The sequence below is a fragment of the Brachypodium distachyon genome, chromosome 3 (assembly GCF_000005505.3).
Source record: "Brachypodium distachyon strain Bd21 chromosome 3, Brachypodium_distachyon_v3.0, whole genome shotgun sequence".
NCBI lineage: Eukaryota > Viridiplantae > Streptophyta > Magnoliopsida > Poales > Poaceae > Brachypodium > Brachypodium distachyon.
The window spans coordinates 58,381,132-58,403,372 of NC_016133.3; the positions used below are offsets into that span (position 1 = coordinate 58,381,132).

A 22,241-nucleotide genomic window follows, 5' to 3' on the forward strand; every position below is an offset into this window, starting at 1 on the left:
TGTTTGGAAGAACACATACGGATCCAAATTCGAAAAGGGTTCAGCGAACGGACGGATGATTTCCCGCCTAGGACCCAAAAGAAACAGCATTTAAACTGTGGGGACCTTTTATTCGTTTGGAACACCCGAAAACAAACAGCAGCATGTGCTGGGAACAATTCAAACTAGTACAAGCACCGTCGCACGAGCTTACCCGCCACTGGAGTTCATAAAGACGATGAATAAAGGTAAAGTAAAAAAAGGTGACAACATAACGGAAAAAGAAAAGTCCACGGAGCAGGAAGGACACAGGGGACGACAGACTACGATCGCTCACAAAGATACAAAGCAGCACGGTGCCGTCAAGCCGCTGACACGCGCACGTCGCATGCCAGCCGCTTCCCCGTGTGTGCGTCTCCTTCACGGCTTTCCCCACGTCTAGGCTCCGACTCCTAGCGACAAGGATGGAGAATGGGGAATCGATGGCCGGCCGCGGCGTTCCCCACCTCTTGATTCGACCCGTCGCGTGCTACTCGAGCAATCGCGAACGCATGACTACCTTTTCCCCGTGCCATTAATGTTGTCGGTGCGCCCTTCGTGACCCACTATTTGAGTGTAACCTCGGCTGCTGCACATGCGAAAAAGTGTATGTCTCGCTGTCGGATGATGAATTTGGCTTGATCGAAAAGAAAATTGCACGAGAAATGACAGGGAGTGAACCAACAGCAATCTTGAGATTTATACTCAAGATGTTTGCATTTCTCTGTATTTTTCTTTCAGTGAACCGCACCAAGAACTGCTCCCGTTCCGTTAACAACACTCGAGGCCTCAAGCACTGGATGGACAAGCGGCAGAAGAATCCAATGGTTACAAGAAGGCGGCTTCGCTTTCATGGACTGTTGCCAGTCAAAGTTGACGGTCAGAAACCGGGAAGGACTGTCTAGGAACCTGCGGCCTAGCCGGACCAGATTCCTGACCGTAGCTGCGTAGGCGTCCATTTTCTAGAGCCCAAGGCCTCGAGCAATGCGGCAGCAGGCGCCCGTCATGACCCGCAGCCGCAGCAGGGCCCGGGTTTTACCGGCGTGCTTCTGGTTCTGGAACCCATCCTTCACCCACGCCAGTCTCCACGCAAGGAATCCTAGGTTTGCATGTCTTGAACAGAATTGCTGCTTAAAAGAAAAGAACAGAATTGCTCTACTCACACTGTTTCCAAAATATATTATTTTATGTAATTAGTTCAGTGTTGAAATATATTGTCATATTTTTCAGTTACCTTTGGATTGAAGGAATTCAAAGTTTTTTAGTACAATTCTGCCTCATAGAATTTATTTATTTTCTATGTGAAAGGACTCGATCATTCCTACAATATGTGAAGATGTTAGATCTCATTGAAAACTTTCTCAATGTTTATGACAACAATGACATATATTCTATGCAAAATTCATGTTCTCTCCGTGTCCTGTACCCATAGAATTTCTCGCTCTCTTTCTTTCCAAAAAATCTCAATACATATGAATGAGAAAACACATGATGTAAATGTCAAGACATTGCTTCTTATATAAATAAAGAACGTGGAAACAAGAATTATAAGTTGTTCGGTTGCAACATAAGAAAAAATGATCATAATTATTTGGTGTAGTGGTCATCGAACCAAATTAATTATCAAAAAGGCTAGAATCGAAGGATACATTTGTTTAAAATTGAGTGCAAAGTGATTCATGAGAATTTAATCCTACAAATCAAACAATGAGCATAGGAAAGTTTCAGATAATTCCAATTCACAAAATTCCGTTGGAATTCCTTTGAATCAAAGCCACTTTCATGTGTTCACAATTCCCCTCGGACTCTTATTCACATAAGTCTTAAACTCATGCCAAGTTGTACTTAAACGATTTGCTTCTAGCCAAGAGGTACATACTTTACGGTCATTTTGTATTCACATAAGTCACATAATACAGGTAATCAGGTACTCTATTATTACTTCAAGTCTTGATCATAGAAACAAAAAAATTATATCTCAAAAGTGTATTGTTTTTCCTCCTAAGTTAACATTATCAACGGCTACAGTTCCTTGATAGATGGTTTTATGGTGCATAAATATTAGCTAATGTCCATGTTAATATTTAAATCAACAAACATGATTAAATTTTGAAAGGTTTGACTCAAAAGTCAAATCACATAACAATCCCTCACCCAGAGCCAAAGAATCCGGGCCGGGTGAAGTACTCGTCGTTGTCCTCTTGTCTTTACGGAGAGCACTATCCAGTACGAGTAAAAAGAAAAGGAGAAGTAAAAACAGAAATTGATAGGGAGTGTTTCTTTTCTCTGAACTGTATATTTTTATAGAATTTTGTTCTTGATTCATATACTTAACCGAAACAACCTGAAGTTTCCGTTCTCGTGCAGCTGTACCACAGGAAAATTCTGTTGTTTTCAGCTCATTAAGCTCCGCAGTTCGCATGTTCATCAATCAACATACAAACAGCACAACAGTGACAGGAACGAAAGAGGCTGAAGCCCCAAATGCATAAATTAGTTAACCCCAGAATGAGGATCAGTACAAGCCAACGCAGATTACCGTCGAGACAAGGCCATCATCCAAATAGGCCTAATCGCTAATTGGCGGGTGATACAAGGCGGCTTCAGTTAACCAACCCAGCCTTTACCACCGCTGCCATCCTTAGCCAAAAGCTCGCTCAAACTACCACTCCACTCTTGCTAACACTGACACTGGACACCAGGACAATTAAAAGCCCATGCTAATACCAGGCCTAAACTACCTGCTGATACTACTACTGACTGCTTCCGAAGAACGTACAGTAAATGCTTCAGGAAGAACCACCCATAAAACCATGGCTCCTCCCAGCACGCTCCAATCGAAGCTACTACTACTCGCTACTGGATAGCACTACTAAGGCATAATCTTGGGGTAAAATGAGCTAGAAAAGGAGACTTTTTCAGGTGAACTGGGCGCCGCTGAAGGTCTGGCCGAAGGCCCAGCCGCGGGGCACGGCGTTGCTGGAGACGACGGAGCTGCCGTCGCCGGCGGTGACGCGGAAGGAGAGGCACTGGCGGTCTAGCAGCGCGTTGCTCTGCCAGTTCTGGCCCCAGTTGCGCGACAGGGCCTGCCAGGAAGGCGAGCGCTCCGACTTCACGGCCACCGCGTGCACGTCGCCCGGCCCGCCAACGTTGGAGACGAGGACCAGGTTGAAGTAGGAGTGGCCGTTGATGGTGAACCTGATTCCGCCCTTCTTCTGGCACGCCACCCTGAAGACACAACAAGAAGAAGAAGAAGAACAAAGCCACTGTCAGTCAGTGTGTTACTCCAGATTCAGATTTCAGAGGTAACAAAGAACAAGAGAGCTCGAATTAACCTGCGGTAGGAGACGGGGACGATCCCGGCCTTGTAGATCGCGATGCGCTGGAAGACGGGCTGGGACATGTCGAAGTGTGCGCGGGGAGGGTTGCACCAGCCGCCGTCGTCGTTGGGGAGCGCGTTGTTGGGCGGGCAGAGGTTGGTGGCCGTAATGACGACGGAGGTCCCCGGGAGGCAGGCGTGCGCCGCGCCGGCTTCCGTCCCCGCCGGGTCGCAGCGGACCTCGAAGCAGGCCCCGCAGCTGAGGCCGTCGTTGTAGAGCGCCGTGCTCAGCGCCGCCGTGTTGGAGCCGTAGCCCGTGCTGTAGAGGTTCCCGTACCCGCACGCCCCGCCCATGGTGCCCGAGGCGTCGCCGCCGCCGTAGAAGGTCGCGTGCGCCGAGGACCAGGCGCCGCCGCCGAGCGGGGCGTGCGCATGGCCGTGGCCTCCGTGGACGTTCCCATGCCGGTGGACCAGGCCGTGGCCGGGCAAATGATGGCCGTGCCCCTGCCCGAGTGAGAGGGCGGACGACGGGGACTGCGCGGCCACGAGGAAGGCGAGGAGCAGGGCTCGGAGGACGGGCGCCATTGCCGCGTGACGGGCGTGGAACAGAGCGGCCTGCGGAGAGAAGGGGAATGTGGTCTGAGGGGTTTGTGAACTGGGGTTGGGCCGGGGATAAATAGCGGGAGGCCGCCGTGGCGGAGGAACCGAAAGGACGGAGGCAAGGCACGCGGGTGGGGCGCACGGCATGGACTGGAAAAGCAGCGGCATGCAGGCAGGGACACGGGTTTTCTGGGGCGTTTGCGTTGGGAGGCGTGGCGGGAGCGGTAAAACTAAAAGCAAGCAGCCAGGGAAGAGAAAGAGAAAAAAGCTGTGGTGGCGCCGTGGCGGTGGCCGGTGGGTGGAGTAAAGGAGGCGGGAGAGAAGACTGGAGTGGACCGCGGCGGCGGTGCTGGGCTACGGAAGTTGAAAGTGGGACGAGCGGGGAGCTACGGAGTACTCACGCTCCGTAGGTTTTGGTTGGTTTCGCGGGCAATTTCGTTTCAGATTGGAGGAAATTGCACGTTCCACCGGTTGTATCAGAAAATACTAACTCGATAATTTTTTTTCAGAAAACACCCACTCGACGTCTAATCCGTTGCAGAAAGGTCATAATTCTCGTTTGGGCTCGTTAACTAGCTTTCTGACCGATGAGACCCACTAGTGAGAGCCATGCTGGCTGGGCCGGCTTGCCATGCTGGATCGGGAACGCGCCGTTGGCGCTGTCGGTCTCGTCGCCGTCCTCGTGGGCCCCGCCACCGGTGTTCTCGCGGAGCAACGGTGTCGTCAGCAATTGCGGCAAGCCTTGCAGACCCACTCCCTCCACAAACCACTGGCCCCTGCGCCCCAGTGTCACCGCTTGCCGCCTCCCGTAGCTGCCCTTCGCCGCCGCTTCGGCGTCTCCCCTCGTGGCGGTCTCACCTCCCGCGAAGCCAGCGCTGAAGGGCGCACGGCCATAAAGCCGTTGCTAGACTCCACTGCTGCGGGGCTGCTCATCTGGTTCATCCGGGCCCCTGCCGGCGTGGCCCGCAACGCATGGCAGCTGCTCGCCGTGTTCCTCGCCACCATCGTCAGGATCATCACGCAGCCGTGGCCCCTCGGCGCTGACGCGCTTCTCGGCCTCGGCTCAGGGACCCCATCCCTTGGCTCATGGCGCTCGCCTTCTTCTTCGCGCGAGGGTTCATCAAGACCGGGCTCCGCTATCCCGTCGCCTGCGCCTTCGTCTACGCCTTCGGGGGATCCAAGCTAGGCCTCGACTACGCGCGGCTACTGCAAGAACGGCAGCGGCTGCCGCTTCGTCCATGACGGCTTCTGCGACAACCTCGCCGGCGCCAAGATGGACCGGGCCGCCGTGGAATAGCAGTGCCATGATTTCGTCCTCTGCCAGCGTGGCAAGCCGGCCCAGCCAGCATGGCTCTGACTTGTGGGACCCACCAGCCAGAAAGCTAGTTAATGAGCCCAAACGAGAATTAAGACCCTTGCGCAACGGATTATATGTCGACCGGGTGTTTTCCGAAAAAAAGATCGTCGAGAACAATTTGCTCTTTCAGATGGTGTAAAATCGCTTGGAACGGAACGTGGGCGGCACATGCGTCGGGTTTCCTGCTTCTTCTCCCTGCGCACATGCATGCCACTGGTGTATTTTTGTTCTGAACGGAGTGGTTACGCTTTCAGAAAACGCAGAACAGTACAACCACTTGTTTTGGAAAGCTCAGGTGAGCGGATCAATCGCATGCTTGGTCAAGAACGATTAATCATCCGCGATTTTCTACGATATTGTAACGGAAGTTGTCAGCTCCAGGACTGTGGCAAAGGGAGGAATTGTTTATCAGTCCCATTTTTTATGTAAAGGTTTCCACCGTATGTTTGACTGGCGTGCTGAGAGTCCTAAGGATTTTGTTTCATTTCAACATTCTACGCGCCAGTACACGTATTATCAACTTGTCACAGAGTTTCTTTAACAGAATTTTATACATCTTTCTCCTTTAAATTATTAGAAGCCAACGTATTTTTTCTTTACGATGATCCGTGGCGATATTTTTATCCACGTGGCTCGGTTTTTCTTCCAATCTCACCACGGTGGATGGTTTTGCTCTGTGAATCAAACAAAGGCGCGTAAAAGTTTGGTATGTTCGGTGTCACGGTACCCTTGCTCAAAGCCCTCGTAGGTCGCATGCACTACAGTCACGGATCTCGACATTGCAACACATGGCGTCAACCTCCGCTCGTCCCATGGCCATGAGGTTCTTTGTCTCCCGAGCTCATCCCCACCGCGCACAACCACATCATCTCCCTAACTCCTCCCTGATAGTGTGGACTCTACCTTCCACCATCAATGGTGCTGCCTCCTCCATGGCAATCGTGGTGTCGTTGCCGGCCGTGGCTCCGATCATGCCCATCTATATCACTTGAGCCAACACCCATGGGTAAACACTGTACATCTGCTTGCCAGTCACTGACAATGTTAGCATGCATTGTTTTACACCATGACCAACGACACCGTCACACGTGCTAATTGTACCCTGACAGAAAATCTCCCGCACCGGCGACGCCTATGCTAGCGGCTGCCTTGGCTGAGTCACCGTCGTGTCGCCATTCATGCCAACATGTCGTGAGCAATAGCAATTTTGTTTTCCATACGACCTTGGTGAGCAATAGTAATATGTCTGATTTTTTAATACTGAAGGATGAAAAATTTAATATCTTTTTTTGAGCAGAAAGAAAATACTCCCTCCGTCCCATATTAAGTGACTCATATTACTTGTATTTAAACGTTTTTTTATAAATATACGCGTATTTGGATAAATTTGAGTCTACGGGACCGAAGAAGTACAGTATTTCTTAAAAGTCCAAAAACGAAATCTTCACGATGAGTCGTGAGGATTTTTTTTTCCAGAATTAATAGAGCTTGTGTAGTGCGAATACTCGTGGCGAGGAGCGAGGACTTGAGGTGTGCAACAAACAGGTCATGTGCTCAGTCAGGGTACGAGAATCCAAAAAGGGCTGCACAGAGCCAAGGGGCCATGGGCTGCCTCCGTTGGGGTCGTTACCGGATTTGAGTAACTGTAACCACTGCAAACCGATTGGTGCCTTCTTTAATTTGCTTGTCTGCTCGCGCAGATCCTTCAATTCGCGGGTCAGATTATTAGGACCCAGTTTGCAAAGCATTTTCCTTCTGCCTCTCGCCGTCGTAAACTATTTTCAGTATTTTGTATAAACTGTATATGTACAGTATGAAATACTCCTGCTAACCCTGCGAAGTATACTACGCAGGACGGCAACTTTCAGGAATTGCGTTTACACACAGCACCACACCTCAGTAGTAACTTCAACTGCCCTAACGGCGCCTGCCCCTAAAAGAAGAGGTGTCGCAAGACGAGCGGTTGTGAGTGTGTGACTAGGCCTGCATTTCTGCAACCTTGTCTGAACTAAGCGTTGAAGGAGCACATGCTTCGCCTGCCCTGCCCGGCCCGGCACCAGGGTCCATCGATACACATGCCAACTTCTGTAAAAAAAAGATTGTTTGTCCAAGGCAACTACCACCAGAATTTGGTGGCTCAACTTTCAAAATAACTCGGCGACCCTCGTCAACGAAACTGGAGCAGATTACGGGGATCAAAACCCTGCCCTGGTAGCTCTTGTCTGCTTCTTCTTCGGTCGTTTTGCACGCAGAAAAATGGTCGTCGCGTGGTAGTACGAGTAGATCTTTGTAGTACGAATCCTTGGAGTATTTTACACGGCCCGATCGACCTCACGTCAATCTCTTCGTCTGAGGGAGTATTTATTCACTCACAAAGTTTTAAACAGTTGCCCGTGAGCGCGTGGAGCCCCGTGAAATCTGAGAGGCATTGAACAAGGCAGGCGTTCGTAGGACGGAGCCAAAGCCAGTCGCGTCGCTGCGTATCTTGACGCACATGGTGGTTGCAGGATGCAGTGGCCCCCTCCAAGGGCAGAGGATTCGCCACGCGTCCCGTGCCATGGCCCATAGCACAGGAGAGGAACATGCAAGTGTCCGAGAGGAGTCATTGCAGCCATGCGTTTGGGGGCGTGGGCTCCTTCCTTGCTGCGTCACCCGGTCAGTGGTCACCTCTTGGCGCGTGCCTGCTACTGTAGGCTACGGTTGGCACGTAGAGTGAATGCTACGAAGAAGAGGGCTGAAATGTTACGGGCCCACCCTGACGAAGACAAACGGATCATCACCGCACTAGTCTTCTAAGCCATTCATGAGGCCCAGCCCAGTTCATCGTACCAAGGCCCAGGTGTGCCAGGCTCGAAAGCCTGACGGCAGCAAGGCCACTTCATGTATAGCAAAAGGCTCCCCTAAAAAAAATGTATAGCCAAAGTTGTCTTCAAGAGTTCAGGACACCTGGACACGTCATTTAGAGGCTACTCCGTAGACATGGGGGCTGATTATGTACGCGGACGATAGGCGCGCCGTGTTCATGCTCAAGCTTGAGAACCCGGCTTGCTCGATGTTTTCGGCTGTTTTCCGGGTGAGGTGGCACCCATCAGAGACGAACTGCTGCAGAGGGTCAAGAGCACTTTGCACGAACTGGAGCAAGGAACCATCTATGAACAACAAAGATGAGAAAGCAGGGGTTAAGAATGCACAGACAGAGAGTCAGAGACGTCTATTGCATAGGACAGCTAGATCTACCTGGTGCAGCAACATGCTCGATGAATAGGTAGAGACCCCCAGGCTTCAGAACTCTCATTACTTCTGCAAAAGTTAACGCCCGGAGTTGTTGAACCAGAAAATGATGGTTTTAATTTAACTCCGCTAAACCACGTTTTCCAAGGGGGGGGGGGGGGGGGAGGGAAGGTAGGTGTCTTCTCAAAGTAAGGTGGAAAGAACAGAAAACGTGCAGATGCAAGTGCAAGTATGACTTCAGTTAACACTATAAATAGTTGCACATAAAAACGAACTTGCTAACTCACGTCTGGAGCTCAACTCAGGTGCATTCTAGTGGCAGCAGTGTTGGAACATTGTGGGAAAAAGATGAGTGTGGTACATCAAAATGGCAGCCAAAGTACTCCCTCCGATCCATAATTTATATGTGCATAATTTATATGTGCATGCAAAGACCATAAAGTAATGCAAATGCTACTCGCAAGGAAAAAGAGATGACTATTTTAACTAGATACGGATTAATGATATAAATTAGCAGCTTACAATGGATTTATTTTGTTGGAGAAATTGCAAGAACACTGCTGCAGCATTCAACCTTTTGTGTTAAGATATTATCAATGGCAAACAAATGCCCCAACAGTGAGCATTATATCCAATTAAGTATCAACATCTTACTGCATCAATAGAGGATAGCCTAGTTGTGATTTTGAGATCTTTAGATTTTCGACCTACTGTACACCAACGCTTTTGTCTGTTGGTTGTCAAACTAGTTGTGGTGATAATGTGTCATGATGTGACTTTTTCTCAGCCCATGTGTGTGCACTCAACTCTAGGAAATAATGATTGCCTTACTAACATATCCAAAGTTTTCAAATGACAAAAGAACTAGGTGTCACTACTGTAAACATGAACAGCTGTTACCTCTTAATGCCATAGTTGTATCCTTTACAGAACACAACACCAGTGTGCCAATAACTGCATCCATTGAACTGTCCTCTGCTGGCAATGCTTCGCCGACCTAAATAGAACCGTTCATATAAAAATAAGTTCTCATGCTATAAGACTGCACAGGCATAGACATATAGTCCACAACCAGAAGGCACCATCACCATACCCCTCTTCTGAAAGTGAAGTTTGATAACGGAAGCCCAGCGGAAGTTGCCGCTGCCCTGGAATACTCCTCCATGTACATATTAGGATCCACCCCAACTACGTTTACTCCATCAGCACTTGCATAGTACTTTAAGTTCGGGCCCGTTCCAACACCAAGCTCTAGAAAGTTCTTCCCCGCAACCGATAATTGGGAAAAGAGATTTGATTTATACTTCGCAATCTGCAAGCTTCACCGAATGAAATGTTTAGTGAGACCACTGTACGTCGTGGATACCATGTCTATGTTCCTACAAAAATATGACTGTAATTTAGCAGGAAAGCTAAAATTACTGAGCAATTGATCGTAGACGTCAAATAACAAGCAACAGCAACGGCATTCCAAGTGTCTGATATTCATTGGGCCAATACAAAGGTACCGAGTTACTGGGACAGATCATGAGTTCGTAAGATCAATACTGTACTAAAGATGCGAGGATCATGAGTTCACGGCATCATAGCACATACTGCACTAAAGATGGGAGTAGGTCATTTCAGACAGATAACCAAGGCGGCAAACACAAACCTATGATGGATGAGCTATGTCTGTTGGATGTTGGAGCTGATTAACACATATGGGAGCTTCTATTTGTAAGGCGACTTCTTTATCTATCAAAATTCATTACTCCCTCCGATCCATATTATTGTCTAAATTTGTTCAAATATGGATGTATCTATGCCTAAAAAGCGTTTAGATACATGTAATAGTTCGACAATTAATATGGATCGGAGGGAGTAGTTGCGTTTTGTGTAGCTTTAAGCTTCACAACGTGCAGCTTGGTGACTTGCAAAAAAAAGGAGTAACTATTATCACCCGAGTTAGAAACTTAGAAATAGGGAATCCGAAAAGATATACCTCGGCTTCATAAGCCATCATGCCCTTGTCCATGGCCGTGGCGTAAAGCTTCTCGTACCAGCCGGGCCTCGTTGGGTGCACGCGCTCAAGCATCACCTGCACAGCACAGAGTCACACCACCAAGCAATTGATAGGATGACTAGGAAGACCTACGAATCGAATTTGCAGAAGGCAACGTCACAAATCTCGGCCGTACAGGAGCTTACCTCGGGGTCGATGGGTGGGGCGGCGACGGCGAGGGGAGTAGGGTTGACGATATGTAGGAGGCCGGCGGCAGAGGATGCACCGAGGAGGTGGCGGCGGCCACAGCGGCAGCCGCAAAGGCGAGCCACGAGGGTGCGGCGGCGACGACGGGGTTTGGGGCCGACATGGGACCGGCGGGCGGCCGCCGGTAGTGCGACGTGGCACAGCATCCCGACGAAGGCGATGATACTGGGGAAGTGGGGATCGGTAGAGAGTCCGTAAACCGAGAACGAAGGCGTAAACATATTCCATTTTTCTTAGAAGAGGCGTAAACCCTTTCTACGTCCAACGAATTGCACATTCAAGGCCCAAAACCCCAATTTACTTGGGCACAGCCCATTACCAAGGGGGTAGCCTCTCTTTTCCTTTTACTGGCTATATTCTGTGGGCCTTGGCCCTGCGTCCGCAGATAAACGAAAGAAAGAGTTTTCGTCATAGAGGCTACACTGCATTCGCTCAAAAAAAAAAAAGGTTACACTGCAGTCAGTTCTGAAGGAAAATAAAAAGACTGCACTGCAGTCCTGCTTACTACAGTGTTTAGAGTGACATGACGAATTCTTGAAAAACAAAATGTGACTAGCTGGTCTAGAAAGGCAAGTCTAGGTACCTCTGACTCGAGTTCTGGGAACTGAAAAAAAAAATTGAGCTGGAAGCCTGGAACGCTTGGAACTGCCAAACGGCAAACGTAGCGCCATATTGCTGGTGCATTCCTCTGTCAAATTACTTATGTCAACCCGTATCTCGTTTACACACGTTCAGTTTTGATGCGAGTTAGCTTAGCCCCAGACAGTTTACTCTGGACTGTGGGAGTTCGGAGAGGCGAATGCGAGTGTAAACCTTCAGCATCTGCACTCATAAGTCGCAGTTTTACTCTCAGATGCTACAGCTGCTGTGCAAACGAACATGTAACCCCCAACTTTGCTTGTTCATTCTGCTCTCTGGACCGCCGGTGCCGCAGCACCATGTTTCTTGTACTGTTTGATCATTCAAAACTGACACTGACAGAGGGAAAAGGCTCAGCGCGGCCGGGGACAGAGGCAACAGGAGCTGCAGAACTAGATGTGTACGTGCTTGGGTCTGAGTCTGAGGCCGGACCGTAGTACGTGTGGGGATCGCAAGAGCACGGTTTACGGCCGCTCATCTCCGAGACGTCTCTCACTTCGCCGCTGTCAAAGTGTCAATGGCGAAAGCTCTTCGGATCTCTCTCGACAAGCCACTGTATCTCTTTTTTCTTTTTACCGCCAGGGCAAGTACGTACGTACAACTCCCATCGTCGTGTAGTACTGGTACGTTGTACTGCTCCGGAGTACTCCACAATTATGCCGTTTCTCGTTACTTACTGACAATCAAGATTCTCCATGTTGGTTCCCCTTAGCATGCAATTGATCGCGCGAGCGACTCAATCAAACAGCTTTATATTGTGTACATGTACTGGTGTGCATGCATGCAGACAGGAGAGTACCTGAAGGCTGAAAAAGGCCCGTTCGGCTAGCTATAGGGCGTCGTGCACTAGTATAGGGCAATGGTGCACCGATCTGCATCATAATCGATCCATCTCCCAGCCGGCCAGCTGCTGAAGAAACACCATGTCCATGTACGAGCCTAGCTAGCTACTAGCTGCGCAGTGTGTCATCGTCCAATTAATCCGATCCGTGCACGTCTACGTCTGTGTCTCGCGCTCCTTCAATGGTCCAGACGCCGATACTGTACTAGCTAGCCGGCCATCCCTTGGATCGACCATCTCTCCCCGCTTATTTATAGGGCGCTCTTCGGCACAAGTCATCACAATATATATTCACACATGCAGATCGATCTCCATCGAAGAAACCTCTCTGTGGCTGGTCTCCTCGACCACTCCCTGCGTGCTAAACATGTCCTATGTTTGCGCCCCCGTATGATGAAATCATCTGAGGTCTTGCATGTGGGGATGAGGCCGGTGCTGTTTGGCTCACGACGACAGCTCTTCGTGTAGCCAAGGATGACTTGCCGGCCGGCCTGCATATATGTCTCCAAATTAACAAGCTTAACAAGCTAGGTCGGCAAGTTGTTTGCTTTGGCTACATGACTGCCTCATCCTCTCATGCAAGATCTTAGATGAGTGGCTTGGCTCGTCGAGCTAGAGATTGCTCGTGCTTCGGCAAGAGGTTAAGGTATGTATCGATATACAATTCATCTTTCTCCATTCATGCGTCCATGAGATGGGGCTTATATGCATATAACTGTCGACATGAGGAGGGATCAAAAAGAATATTGTCCTTTGCAGGTTTTGTGATCGATTAGCGGAGAGCTATGGTACTCTTCGATCCACTACCACGAAAGAGCATATCAGTAACGGAAAGAAAAGTCCGTGTGGCGGGCACACCATATCGTCTTTGCCGTCCGGCCTTTGAGCTGCATGGGCAAGGCAAATCAAGCACGCATAGGCGGCGGCGAAGACTTACGACGTATCAAGCAAAAGAGTTTACACGTTGTTAATCTCTCATTAGTAACTATAGTGATCAACTATGTGGCGTATGTGATCCACATATGAATTTTTTGTGCGCGTGGGTGCGCATATTTGGGTGTACTGTTGCAAATCTAACCATGCATGAGTCCGCTCTTTTCCAAAAGCCAGGATTTCTTTTCTCGGAAAGGAGGATTTCCCGAACTCTGTATCGATTGATGCACATAGACATAAAAACACGACAAGCTGATGTTTTAAAGTTGGAACAGTCTGAAAAACGTAAGTTTGTCTAGAGCAATGCGGTCTATAGAAGTTAGGAGAGAGAGAAGACAAGGACGAAATTACAGTCAAGCCTAAAATTACTAAAATTATCAAAGAAAAAAATGATCCACGGCCCTGGTGCCACATATAAGTACCTTCACCCCCCCCCCCCCCCTCTTTCATATCCAGAATTATTGATCTGAGATAATATCCGGTTCTAGCTACCAACCCTTTTGGTGCTACCAACTCTCAAAAGATTTCAAAACTTCTGAAAAAATTAAATGAAATCCTAAGGTGTGTGTCTACAATGCCATAAAAACTCAAATCGAAATTCATTATACGAAGAGGAAAATAAAGAAGATAAATCCAAACATGAATGGTGTCAGTGTCTTTTGTCTTTTTTTGTGACCTATTCACATATGGATTTGACTTTTATGTGTATAATGAATTTGGATTTGGAATTTTGCGAGATTGTAGTCACACACATGGACCCACTCGGTTTTTTAGAAAATATTAAACTTTCATTTTTTTTGCATAGGATATCTGTGGGTTGTGTCTCCGTCCCGGCCTTTGACAACAAAATAAAAATCATACTGCCTCTACATTTTTTTTTCACAAGACTCTACATGTTATAATCCACTAAAATTTATCCGCTAGAATTTACTCTCTCTGTTTTTAAATTCTTGTCGTGATCTTAGTTCAAATTATGATTCTGAAGAATCTAACAGGAAACGCTTTGGAACACAGAAGTAATCGAAATTTCAAAAGATCTGCTGGCAGGACGATCGAGTACTCCAACTTCCACTCAAGGTTAATTCCCACGCGCCTATACACTGCGGATCATCACCATCATAAGTTGTGTACTTGGGCACTTGGCCGCCCGGGGAACGCACGCACGCACGCATGCAGCGCTAGGCTCTGGCGGGGGTCTGGATCGCGGCTCTCTCTCGTTTTTGACCAGCTTGTTGCTGCAGCTTTTGCCGTTACCCGTAGCTAGTATCGACCTTACCGGCGGCCCATGCCGTGCAGTCCTCACCTGCATGATCTGAGGAGGCAGTCTGATCAATCTTCTGAGCTGACCGGTCTGTGCACGTACTGTACGTGCCGTGCGGCTAAGCCATCTGGCTAGCTGACACGTCCAGGGACCATGCATGCTGGTCGGTAAACAGTGCTGTTTTTCTTTTTGTACGAGCGTTTGGCATGCGTACGTAGCGTGCGTACCGAGTACTGTGCACTACACTAGAAACGAAACGTGCCAAGTACTTGCATGCATCATGCATGTATACTCGATGACTTGTTAGGTAACATTTCCCCTCAAAACGCATGCGTACGGAGTTCTGCAACTTACGGCCGTCAGTTAATTCGGGAGAGAATAAAATTTGGTGCAATTAGATGCATATACATATAACCCTGACCGTGTGTCGCACTTGTTCGGTACTCCCTCCAATTCTAAATTGTTGTCGAAATATTACATGTATCTAGATTTTTTTTAATAATTGATACATTCATATTTGGACAGATTTGAGTCAATAATTTAGGGTCAGATGGAGTACTAAATTAATTGCTAATCAACATATCTGTGATTTTGATATGATTGCCAGTGGCACTTGCTTGAGGAGATTCAGCTTATAGTACACCGAAGAGTACAGAGTGCTTAATTTAACCTCAAACTTCCCCATTAGAAATACGGATATATGCATACATGTGTGCGTATAGTTTATATCACTTGACGAACTCCTCCTCCTTGCCCGCTTCCTCGAGCTCTCTGAGCCCTCCGACCCTCTGCTCGATCTCCTCGAGCAGCTCCTCTCTCAGCAGCTCCTCCCTCGCGGACGCCTCCATGTCCTCTTGCTGCAAATCAAGCCAGCTTACCAAATTAAACAGGCACAGATTTCTCTTCAGCGTAAGTAGCGCACACTCCTTCTAGCGGGATTTCAGTTAACTAATTGAGCTCCATAATATATATTCAGAAGCTGTACTGGAAATTCTTGGAGTCGAATGGTGAATTAGGGAGAGATTCTGCATGTACATACCCGGTCGTAGTACCAATGCACGGTGCCGTCGCCCCCTTGTTCCCTGTAATACTCGCTGTCGTAGAAAGGATCCTGTTTGATTCAGACAATACCGTGTCTGTCAGGAACACGCAGGCCACGATTCATTTTTAACGATTCTGGTGATGACTATAGACTATGCATACTAATGATCAATAGTATTCCTCCGTCTCATATAATTCTTGTCGAAATCTTACATGTATCTAGACATTTTTTAATAATCCATTTTTTAGCAAATTTGAGACAAAAATTATGGAACGGAGGAAATAGTATTCTAGACCAGTGCTTGCCTTCATGGACGCGAAGAAGCAGACGCCCCACACCGTGAACATGGCGTAGAAAGTATCTACTCTCACAAAACAGAACAGAAAGGCCCAATTAAGTTTGTTTCAGAGAAATTAAACTGAACTTGCAGCTGCGCAAGAAGGTTTATAGTTGGACTGACAGAAGCTCTTGATGGCGGTGTCGCTGAGATGCCAGATGGACTTGGTGACGACCCAGTCCCTCTGGCCTTCCAGGTGCTGCACCATCGTCGCCATCAGCGGCACCACCTCCAGCGACGGGAACGCCCTCGCCTTCATCGCCGTGCCCCTTCCGCCGTCTCTCCACCTCTGTTGCAGTATCTGCTGCATGAAAAAGGCAATTTCCACAACGTCTGTCAGTACCACACTTAAAACTGCAGGTGAAGGAACTACGAGAGCCCAAGCTAGCAGAGATGACCGTACGGTCGTTGCAGGGCGGCCGCCATGGAGGCTCCCGGCGGAGCAGCGGGGGAGTGGCTTGAGCAACGGCGACGCCATTGCTCGCTGGCTCTGCTTCGATTGCTTGGTAGCGAGCGAGTTCGATCGTCTTTGGGTAGGCTCACTGGACTGGAGTGGAGACGTGGAACTTTTTTTTTTCGGTGGATAAGGTTGTTGGTGTTTTGGGCGGCCAGGTATTTTTCGCCGACACTGTTGGGAAACATTTTTGGACGGGACGTTTGCACGTAAACACTGGGCCTGGTTCATTGGGACATGTAGTAGATGGGCCTGGTTCATTGGTAAGTCCATCTGTGCGCCATATAGTACAAACTGCTGTTTTTTTTTTCAGGAGAAGTGCAAAACTGCTTCAGTAATGAACATGTTAAAGTAAGAACCGATTGCTGTCCTAAAAAATTGCAACCTGATACAGAACGCATCAGTAACACGGACAACATAAAGCTCATCCTAAAATGGCTCAAAATGTCTATCACAATTCACAACAGATCAATCTTTCCCGCTTTACATTTTTCACCAGTGCAAGAGAGATGTACATGACCACTTTCAGAAAATCGATGTACATGGCCACTATGCATGCTTGCAGTAAAAAACAGACTGCTGATTAATCTAATTTACAACGCTGTGTTTCTGTATATACTCTCTCCCTCCCTCTCTCTTTCTATGCAGTAAAAATGCTTACATTCTAAGAAGAACCCGTAAAATCTTTACCTATCCTACACATCTTGCCGACACACAGGGCATGAACCGTGGCCAATAAGCCATTTGTCCACGCAAGGCTGGTGAAAAGCATGAGAGCAATTCGGCAACCTCCTCCCCGTCTCACCAGCCACCATGTCCTACAACAACATAAAGGAGCACACAATATTAGGTTTCGTAAGAGGTTGAGAACAATAAAGAAAAGATCTCTCCAAATAGAAGGCAACAGCAATTGCAAAGCAAAATACCAACCACATTGCCCTTTTCTTTCTTGATTGATCGACTGATAATGATAGAGACACGGCCCATGATTTCATTTCAGACCCACGTTGCATTTAGTAGCTGAAAAAAATGGGCGTGGAAGTTTCTATATTGTTATTGCTTCTAAAGGAGACATAAACATGGTGGTTGTTGCACCCCCTCTGTATTCATTATCCAACCGTACTTGTTGTAGTTTGATGTTTCAGTGTTCACTGGCTAGCTGTCACTTGCAACAGCATTATACACACAGGGACAAGACTATTGGCGATGGATAATTTTGCCCTTGCTTGCTTACGCAAACACATAAATTTTCACACTATTGTTTGAACGAAATGAGAAAGAAAATCAGGACAAGAAAACTAAAGAAATATAGATTTTGCAGAATTGTCTGAGAAGAAAAATTCACAATGTTCTTTCAACAAATGGTTTGGTCCTAGCTGAGTTTTTATGTATCAGGCTCTATGGACCCTACATTACTCCTTGGCACAAACTTACATCCAGATCAATCGCCACTGCTAACCAGCTGGAGTAGTAGTAACCACCTGGTGGTAAGTACTCTGGCATCAATCTTTAGGACATTGATCAGGATAACTAACATTGGTGGAGGGAGTAGCTGAATGTTGACATGGTTGTATGCAAATTATGTGAGTGGCAGAATTTGAAGTGCAAATTAAGAAGAGTGGCTTTCTGACAACAGGAAGTCTATTCTGCAAACTGTACCTGTAGACAGATAGTGCAAGGCAGGTCTTCACCAAAGGAGCCCTGGGCTTGATCAGCTACCACAAATTCCGGCAATTTCTTGAGTGACTCTCTGGAAAGCCCTTTCAACGAAATGTCACCGAAGATGTCGTACATATCATCGTGAGCAAAGTCTGATATGCTGACCTGTTGATGCAAAACAACAACTAATATTCAGTACAAATGCACCAGCAACAAATGGCAGGACCCCCATTAATTGTTGTTTTAGGTCAAGAACCCCCCATTGACTGTGAATCCAACACTTCCTTTTTGCAGTACTGGCCAGTCAATCTTGCTATTTAATTCTGTCACCAAATGGTGTACATACACTTCACAGGTAACATTTGTATACATCACCACCACCAGAAATGGTACCATTTCTGCATTTTGTACTAGACTTTGCAATGAACCAGAGGTCTACATTTATGTGGGTTTTTCCATAGATAGGCAAAAAATCGGCTCCACATATATGCAACCCAGTGACTCACCTGCCAACGGTACGCAGTATGTGCTGAAGATCCAAGCTGTTCTTGCACAAACCGGGCATGCAGGAGCTGCTCTATGAAATCTGCCTGCATAACATTTCAGGAACTTTTCTCAGAGGCGTGTCGATCCAGCAAACACCAATATATTAAACAGTTACCATTGCAAATGAATCAAAATTGTAACTAGTACTCCCTCCATTCATTCAAGGTTTTGTCCTAAGTTAAATTGGGGAAAAAAATATGGAGTTTGGCCATGTTTGTTGTTAAAAATATTAAAGTTCACAATACCCAAATCAATACATTATGAATATATTTTATCGCTAACATATTGGTATTGATTTGATGATTTGATATTTCATCAATAAACATGGTCAAAATTCAAAAAATAAATAAATGCCACAGGACAAAACTGAGATCCATGAGTAGTAGAATCTAAATTTAAAACGACCAAGCAGTAGACAAGACAATGGTGTTAAGTGTCATCGAGCTGACAAGCTGAATCAAAATTTAGAGTTTATCATCTTGGGCAAGCAAGCGAAGACTAGAACAAATCATCTGATGGATCACTGACCATGGAAGGGCGTGGAAAAGGGTAAGTAGTAAGGGCGTGGAAGAAGCTGGGATGGATCACTGACCATGGAGGACGTGCCGAGGCGATCAGAGCACCAATACGCGCGGGAAGCCTCGAGGACCTCGATGGAGAGGATGGCTCCGGCGATCGCCCCCAGCCCGGCTCCCCGGAGCGCGCCGCTGTCCGAGGCTCTGCCCGCTACGGCGCCGGTCACAGCTCCCGTCAATGCCCCGGCTTCATTCATCACCAACACAATCTCAGATCGAGCCAGAAAGAAAAAGAGATAGAGAGAAACAGAGGATGATCGATGAATCCGCCATTAATTACCCAGGGCGAAGAGGCCGGTGAGCGCGCCGGAGATGACGTCGGCGAGCAGCCTCGGGAGGTACACGGCCTCCTCCACGCCCCGTTCCTCCGGCCACTCTGCCGCCGCGGCGACCTCCATGAATTGAATTGCGTGCGCAGGAACGTGTTTATTTTTGGAGCGGAAGGCGATGGATCGTCCGGGAGGCTCTCCGGAAGAAGAGGAGATGGAGATAAGCAAAAGGCTTCAGCTGCTCAGCTGCTGCTTTAGCTTAGCTTGGGCGCCGAGGGGCTTCCCGTGAAGCGACACTGACCGGCCGGCCGCTGCCTTTTTCCATCCATGCTTTGCTTTGCTTTGCGAGTTTTGTGTTCTTTCTCTTTCTCTCGGGGCTACGAGCCTTCTGTGCCTCGATCTTGGCGGACTGAGGTTGGTGGTGAGACAGGGCTTTGTTTCTTTTTCCGGCCCAGAATTCAGGCACGCTGTGCAAGCAGCAAGGGTCTGGCTAGATCTTCTGCTGCTTCTTTTTTTCACCAACCTTTTTCGTGCCCACGTTCCTGTAATGGTTGGGATGGAGGAGAGCTTTGATTGATGATGAGAGTGCTTCCAGTTCAGAGAAAAAGTGAGAATCTTGACACTGTTCAAACGTACTGCCGCTACGTTATTGTGATGTCTGGCTCAGCTTTATTAGTTTAGCGGTGAAGTGAAAGCGACTAGCCAAATTATTTCTGAAGCCGATTGTAGGATGTGGCCGAGGATTTTGAGCAGTACGAACAGCATGAGCACTGTCCGATGCAAATCGGCCGGTGCAGACAGGACATGGTATTGCTAATACACAATGGTATAGAATTATATCAGACTTTCTAACTGAGATACAGACAGTCATCCGATGCTTTTGATAGATCCAGTGCACCTGATTTTAGCTGGCTGACATGTGAATCCCACGACCTGTTGGTCCATGTGTCAGCCAGCCAAAGTCAGATGCATTTACTTCACTTAATCCTCAAAATGACTGAAGAAGTGAAGAACAAGATCCAACAACCCATCGCATCAGCTCGATCCATAACGCCCGTGTCCATAATACTCCCAGCTAGCAGAGAGCAGTTCATGTGGCCATCGCAATCGGCAGCTTTAGTACGTGCACGGGCCACGGGGTCGATCGAGCAGGCTCCGCTGCGTGATCCCGGACAAAGCCGTGATATAACTTCATAAGGTTATATCGATCATCACAGGAATTAGGAAATGAAAAGGAACGCATCAAGTTGAAGAACAGGAGGACCACAGAGATAAGTACATGCAATGCAAGGTGTACCGACACTCCGACACTGTACCCATGTCTTAGCGTTTGCTGATACTCTGGGCAATTACGAGGGGGAACAGGAACACGCCCCAGCTGCCCATCACTTGAAGAACAGGAGATATGTACACTTGTACAGTAGAGCATTTTCAATTGCATGTTTGCGATCTACCTGCATTTCACAACCTTTACTGAAAAATCCCTCAAACCGCACATTTTATTCCGAAAAGAATCTCAAGCATACACACGACCGGGTCCATGGTGATCAGTGAAAAGCAAAATGGAAATCCCTCCCAAAAAAAAAGAACGAAGGAGACATGAGGATAATTCGTAAAAGCATGCCGCCGTAGATTTGCTTATTTAGCGTCACATAAAGGCGGGATGGACACATATGTCACGGGCCGTGACATGTAATTAATCATCGTAGTCACGGCGGCGGTTGTTCCTCCCATGTCGTTGCTTCCTATCATCGTCATCGTCCTCATCATCGTCACGCTTCTTATAACGAGGCTTCCTATCATCGTCGTCGTCGTCATCTTCATCGCGCTTCTTATAACGTGGCTTCCTATCATCATCCTCTTCATCATCGTCGTGCTTCTTATAACGAGGCTTTCTATCATCCTCGTCGTCGCGCTTCTTGTAGCGAGGCTTCCTCTCACCCTCTTCGTCGTCATCATCCTACACACACAAAAAAAAATTACAGCAAGAGATGAGTAATTTGCAAAAGAAAAAAAAAATTAACTGAGCGTTGCGTCCGATCCGGCATTAGCCCATCCGGCCAATTTTTCTCGATCGGGCCGGACCGGGTTGGGCCCATGTAACCCGAGTGTGGGCTGAAGGCATGGTGGGCTCACATTCTTCTTGCGGCCGTAGCTGGGCCGCTCGTCGTCGTCGTCTTCAGCATGGTACTTGGGCTTGGGCTTCCGGTACCCACCCTCATCGTCGTCCTCGCCGTGAGCCTTCCTCTCGTGCCCCACATAGCCGCCGCCGCCATGGCTCTCCTCCTGATCAGCGTGAGGCCGCCTCCCGTACCCGGCTGCGGACCCGTGTCCACTCTCCTGGACGACGTCCTGAGGCCTTCTGCGGTGCTGCTGCTGCTCGTCGTCCCGGCCGTAGTGAGAGGAAGAGGAGGAAGAAGAAGGGGCGGTGGAGACCGGGTAGCAGGTTTCGTCGGAGGGCGGGAGCGCGCGGCCGAAGGTGAGCGTGATGTCGTAGCCGCCGCCGTAGGGGGTCGGGTCGTACTCGTCGAAGTCGGCCACCTCGTCCGCCTTGCCGCCGCCCCAGAAGATGCTCGCCATCGATCTTCCCCCGGTGGGTGCACGTTCGTTCCTTCGCGTTTCTGGGTGGTGATCGATCTCGACGGGGGGCTCGCTCTCGGGAGGAGATGAGATGGGCTAAGGCGTAAGGTAGCGCGGGAAGAAGGAGAAGAGATAGGAGGCGCGCAACGGGTGGCTGGGGAATCGGTCAAAAGCGGAGATGTGCACGGCGGAATCAGCGGCCGTCCAGTTGCTCTTTGAAACACAGAACCTGAAAATCGGGAGATCAAGAACTGAACAACCTTTTTTTTGTTTTTGTTTTTTGATTTCTTTTTTTTAATACAGTTGTTGTTGACATTGCACATAAACAA

At 48.3% G+C, this 22,241-nt stretch overlaps 5 protein-coding genes and 1 non-coding gene across 7 annotated transcripts; 1 reads left to right on the plus strand and 5 right to left on the minus strand.

Annotated features, from left to right (window-relative positions):
* Positions 1 to 2,477: 2,477 nt before the first annotated feature.
* Positions 2,478 to 4,097, minus strand: LOC100822967 (expansin-A5). Its single transcript, XM_003573052.4, has 2 exons — positions 3,354 to 4,097; positions 2,478 to 3,246 (listed from the first exon to the last, which is right to left on the minus strand). The coding sequence occupies exons 1-2, from the start codon at positions 4,082 to 4,084 to the stop codon at positions 2,937 to 2,939; spliced, it is 1,041 nt and encodes a 346-aa protein (XP_003573100.2). The 5' UTR covers positions 4,085 to 4,097; the 3' UTR covers positions 2,478 to 2,936.
* A 3,973-nt stretch (positions 4,098 to 8,070) lies between these two features.
* LOC100823276 (methyltransferase-like protein 7A) lies at positions 8,071 to 10,922 on the minus strand. Its single transcript, XM_003573053.4, has 6 exons — positions 10,716 to 10,922; positions 10,510 to 10,605; positions 9,619 to 9,837; positions 9,426 to 9,522; positions 8,532 to 8,594; positions 8,071 to 8,443 (listed from the first exon to the last, which is right to left on the minus strand). Exons 1-6 carry the CDS (start codon positions 10,920 to 10,922, stop codon positions 8,250 to 8,252), a joined length of 876 nt encoding a protein of 291 aa, XP_003573101.1. The 3' UTR covers positions 8,071 to 8,249.
* A 1,790-nt stretch (positions 10,923 to 12,712) lies between these two features.
* On the plus strand, positions 12,713 to 12,822 carry MIR169M (microRNA MIR169m). The gene has a single exon (NR_127111.1). It is a non-coding gene; the product is annotated as a microRNA MIR169m (primary transcript).
* Positions 12,823 to 15,009: 2,187 nt separating this feature from the next.
* LOC100837388 (photosynthetic NDH subunit of subcomplex B 4, chloroplastic) lies at positions 15,010 to 16,433 on the minus strand. Of its 2 annotated transcripts, none has more exons than XM_003570616.4 (5): positions 16,233 to 16,433; positions 15,953 to 16,133; positions 15,798 to 15,853; positions 15,490 to 15,561; positions 15,010 to 15,307 (listed from the first exon to the last, which is right to left on the minus strand). In XM_003570616.4, the coding sequence occupies exons 1-5, from the start codon at positions 16,305 to 16,307 to the stop codon at positions 15,179 to 15,181; spliced, it is 513 nt and encodes a 170-aa protein (XP_003570664.1). In that variant the 5' UTR covers positions 16,308 to 16,433; the 3' UTR covers positions 15,010 to 15,178. The 2 variants fall into 2 exon arrangements, with proteins under 2 accessions (XP_003570664.1, XP_010236123.1); XM_010237821.3 differs by having other exon boundaries at positions 15,953 to 16,130; positions 16,233 to 16,432.
* Positions 16,434 to 16,701: 268 nt separating this feature from the next.
* Positions 16,702 to 19,887, minus strand: LOC100837689 (NEP1-interacting protein-like 2). The gene is made up of 5 exons (XM_003570617.4): positions 19,344 to 19,887; positions 19,081 to 19,250; positions 18,449 to 18,532; positions 17,943 to 18,107; positions 16,702 to 17,101 (listed from the first exon to the last, which is right to left on the minus strand). Exons 1-5 carry the CDS (start codon positions 19,459 to 19,461, stop codon positions 16,979 to 16,981), a joined length of 660 nt encoding a protein of 219 aa, XP_003570665.1. The 5' UTR covers positions 19,462 to 19,887; the 3' UTR covers positions 16,702 to 16,978.
* A 914-nt stretch (positions 19,888 to 20,801) lies between these two features.
* On the minus strand, positions 20,802 to 22,093 carry LOC100823587 (uncharacterized protein At5g39570). The gene is made up of 2 exons (XM_003573054.4): positions 21,469 to 22,093; positions 20,802 to 21,292 (listed from the first exon to the last, which is right to left on the minus strand). The coding sequence occupies exons 1-2, from the start codon at positions 21,910 to 21,912 to the stop codon at positions 21,029 to 21,031; spliced, it is 708 nt and encodes a 235-aa protein (XP_003573102.1). The 5' UTR covers positions 21,913 to 22,093; the 3' UTR covers positions 20,802 to 21,028.
* Positions 22,094 to 22,241: the final 148 nt, after the last annotated feature.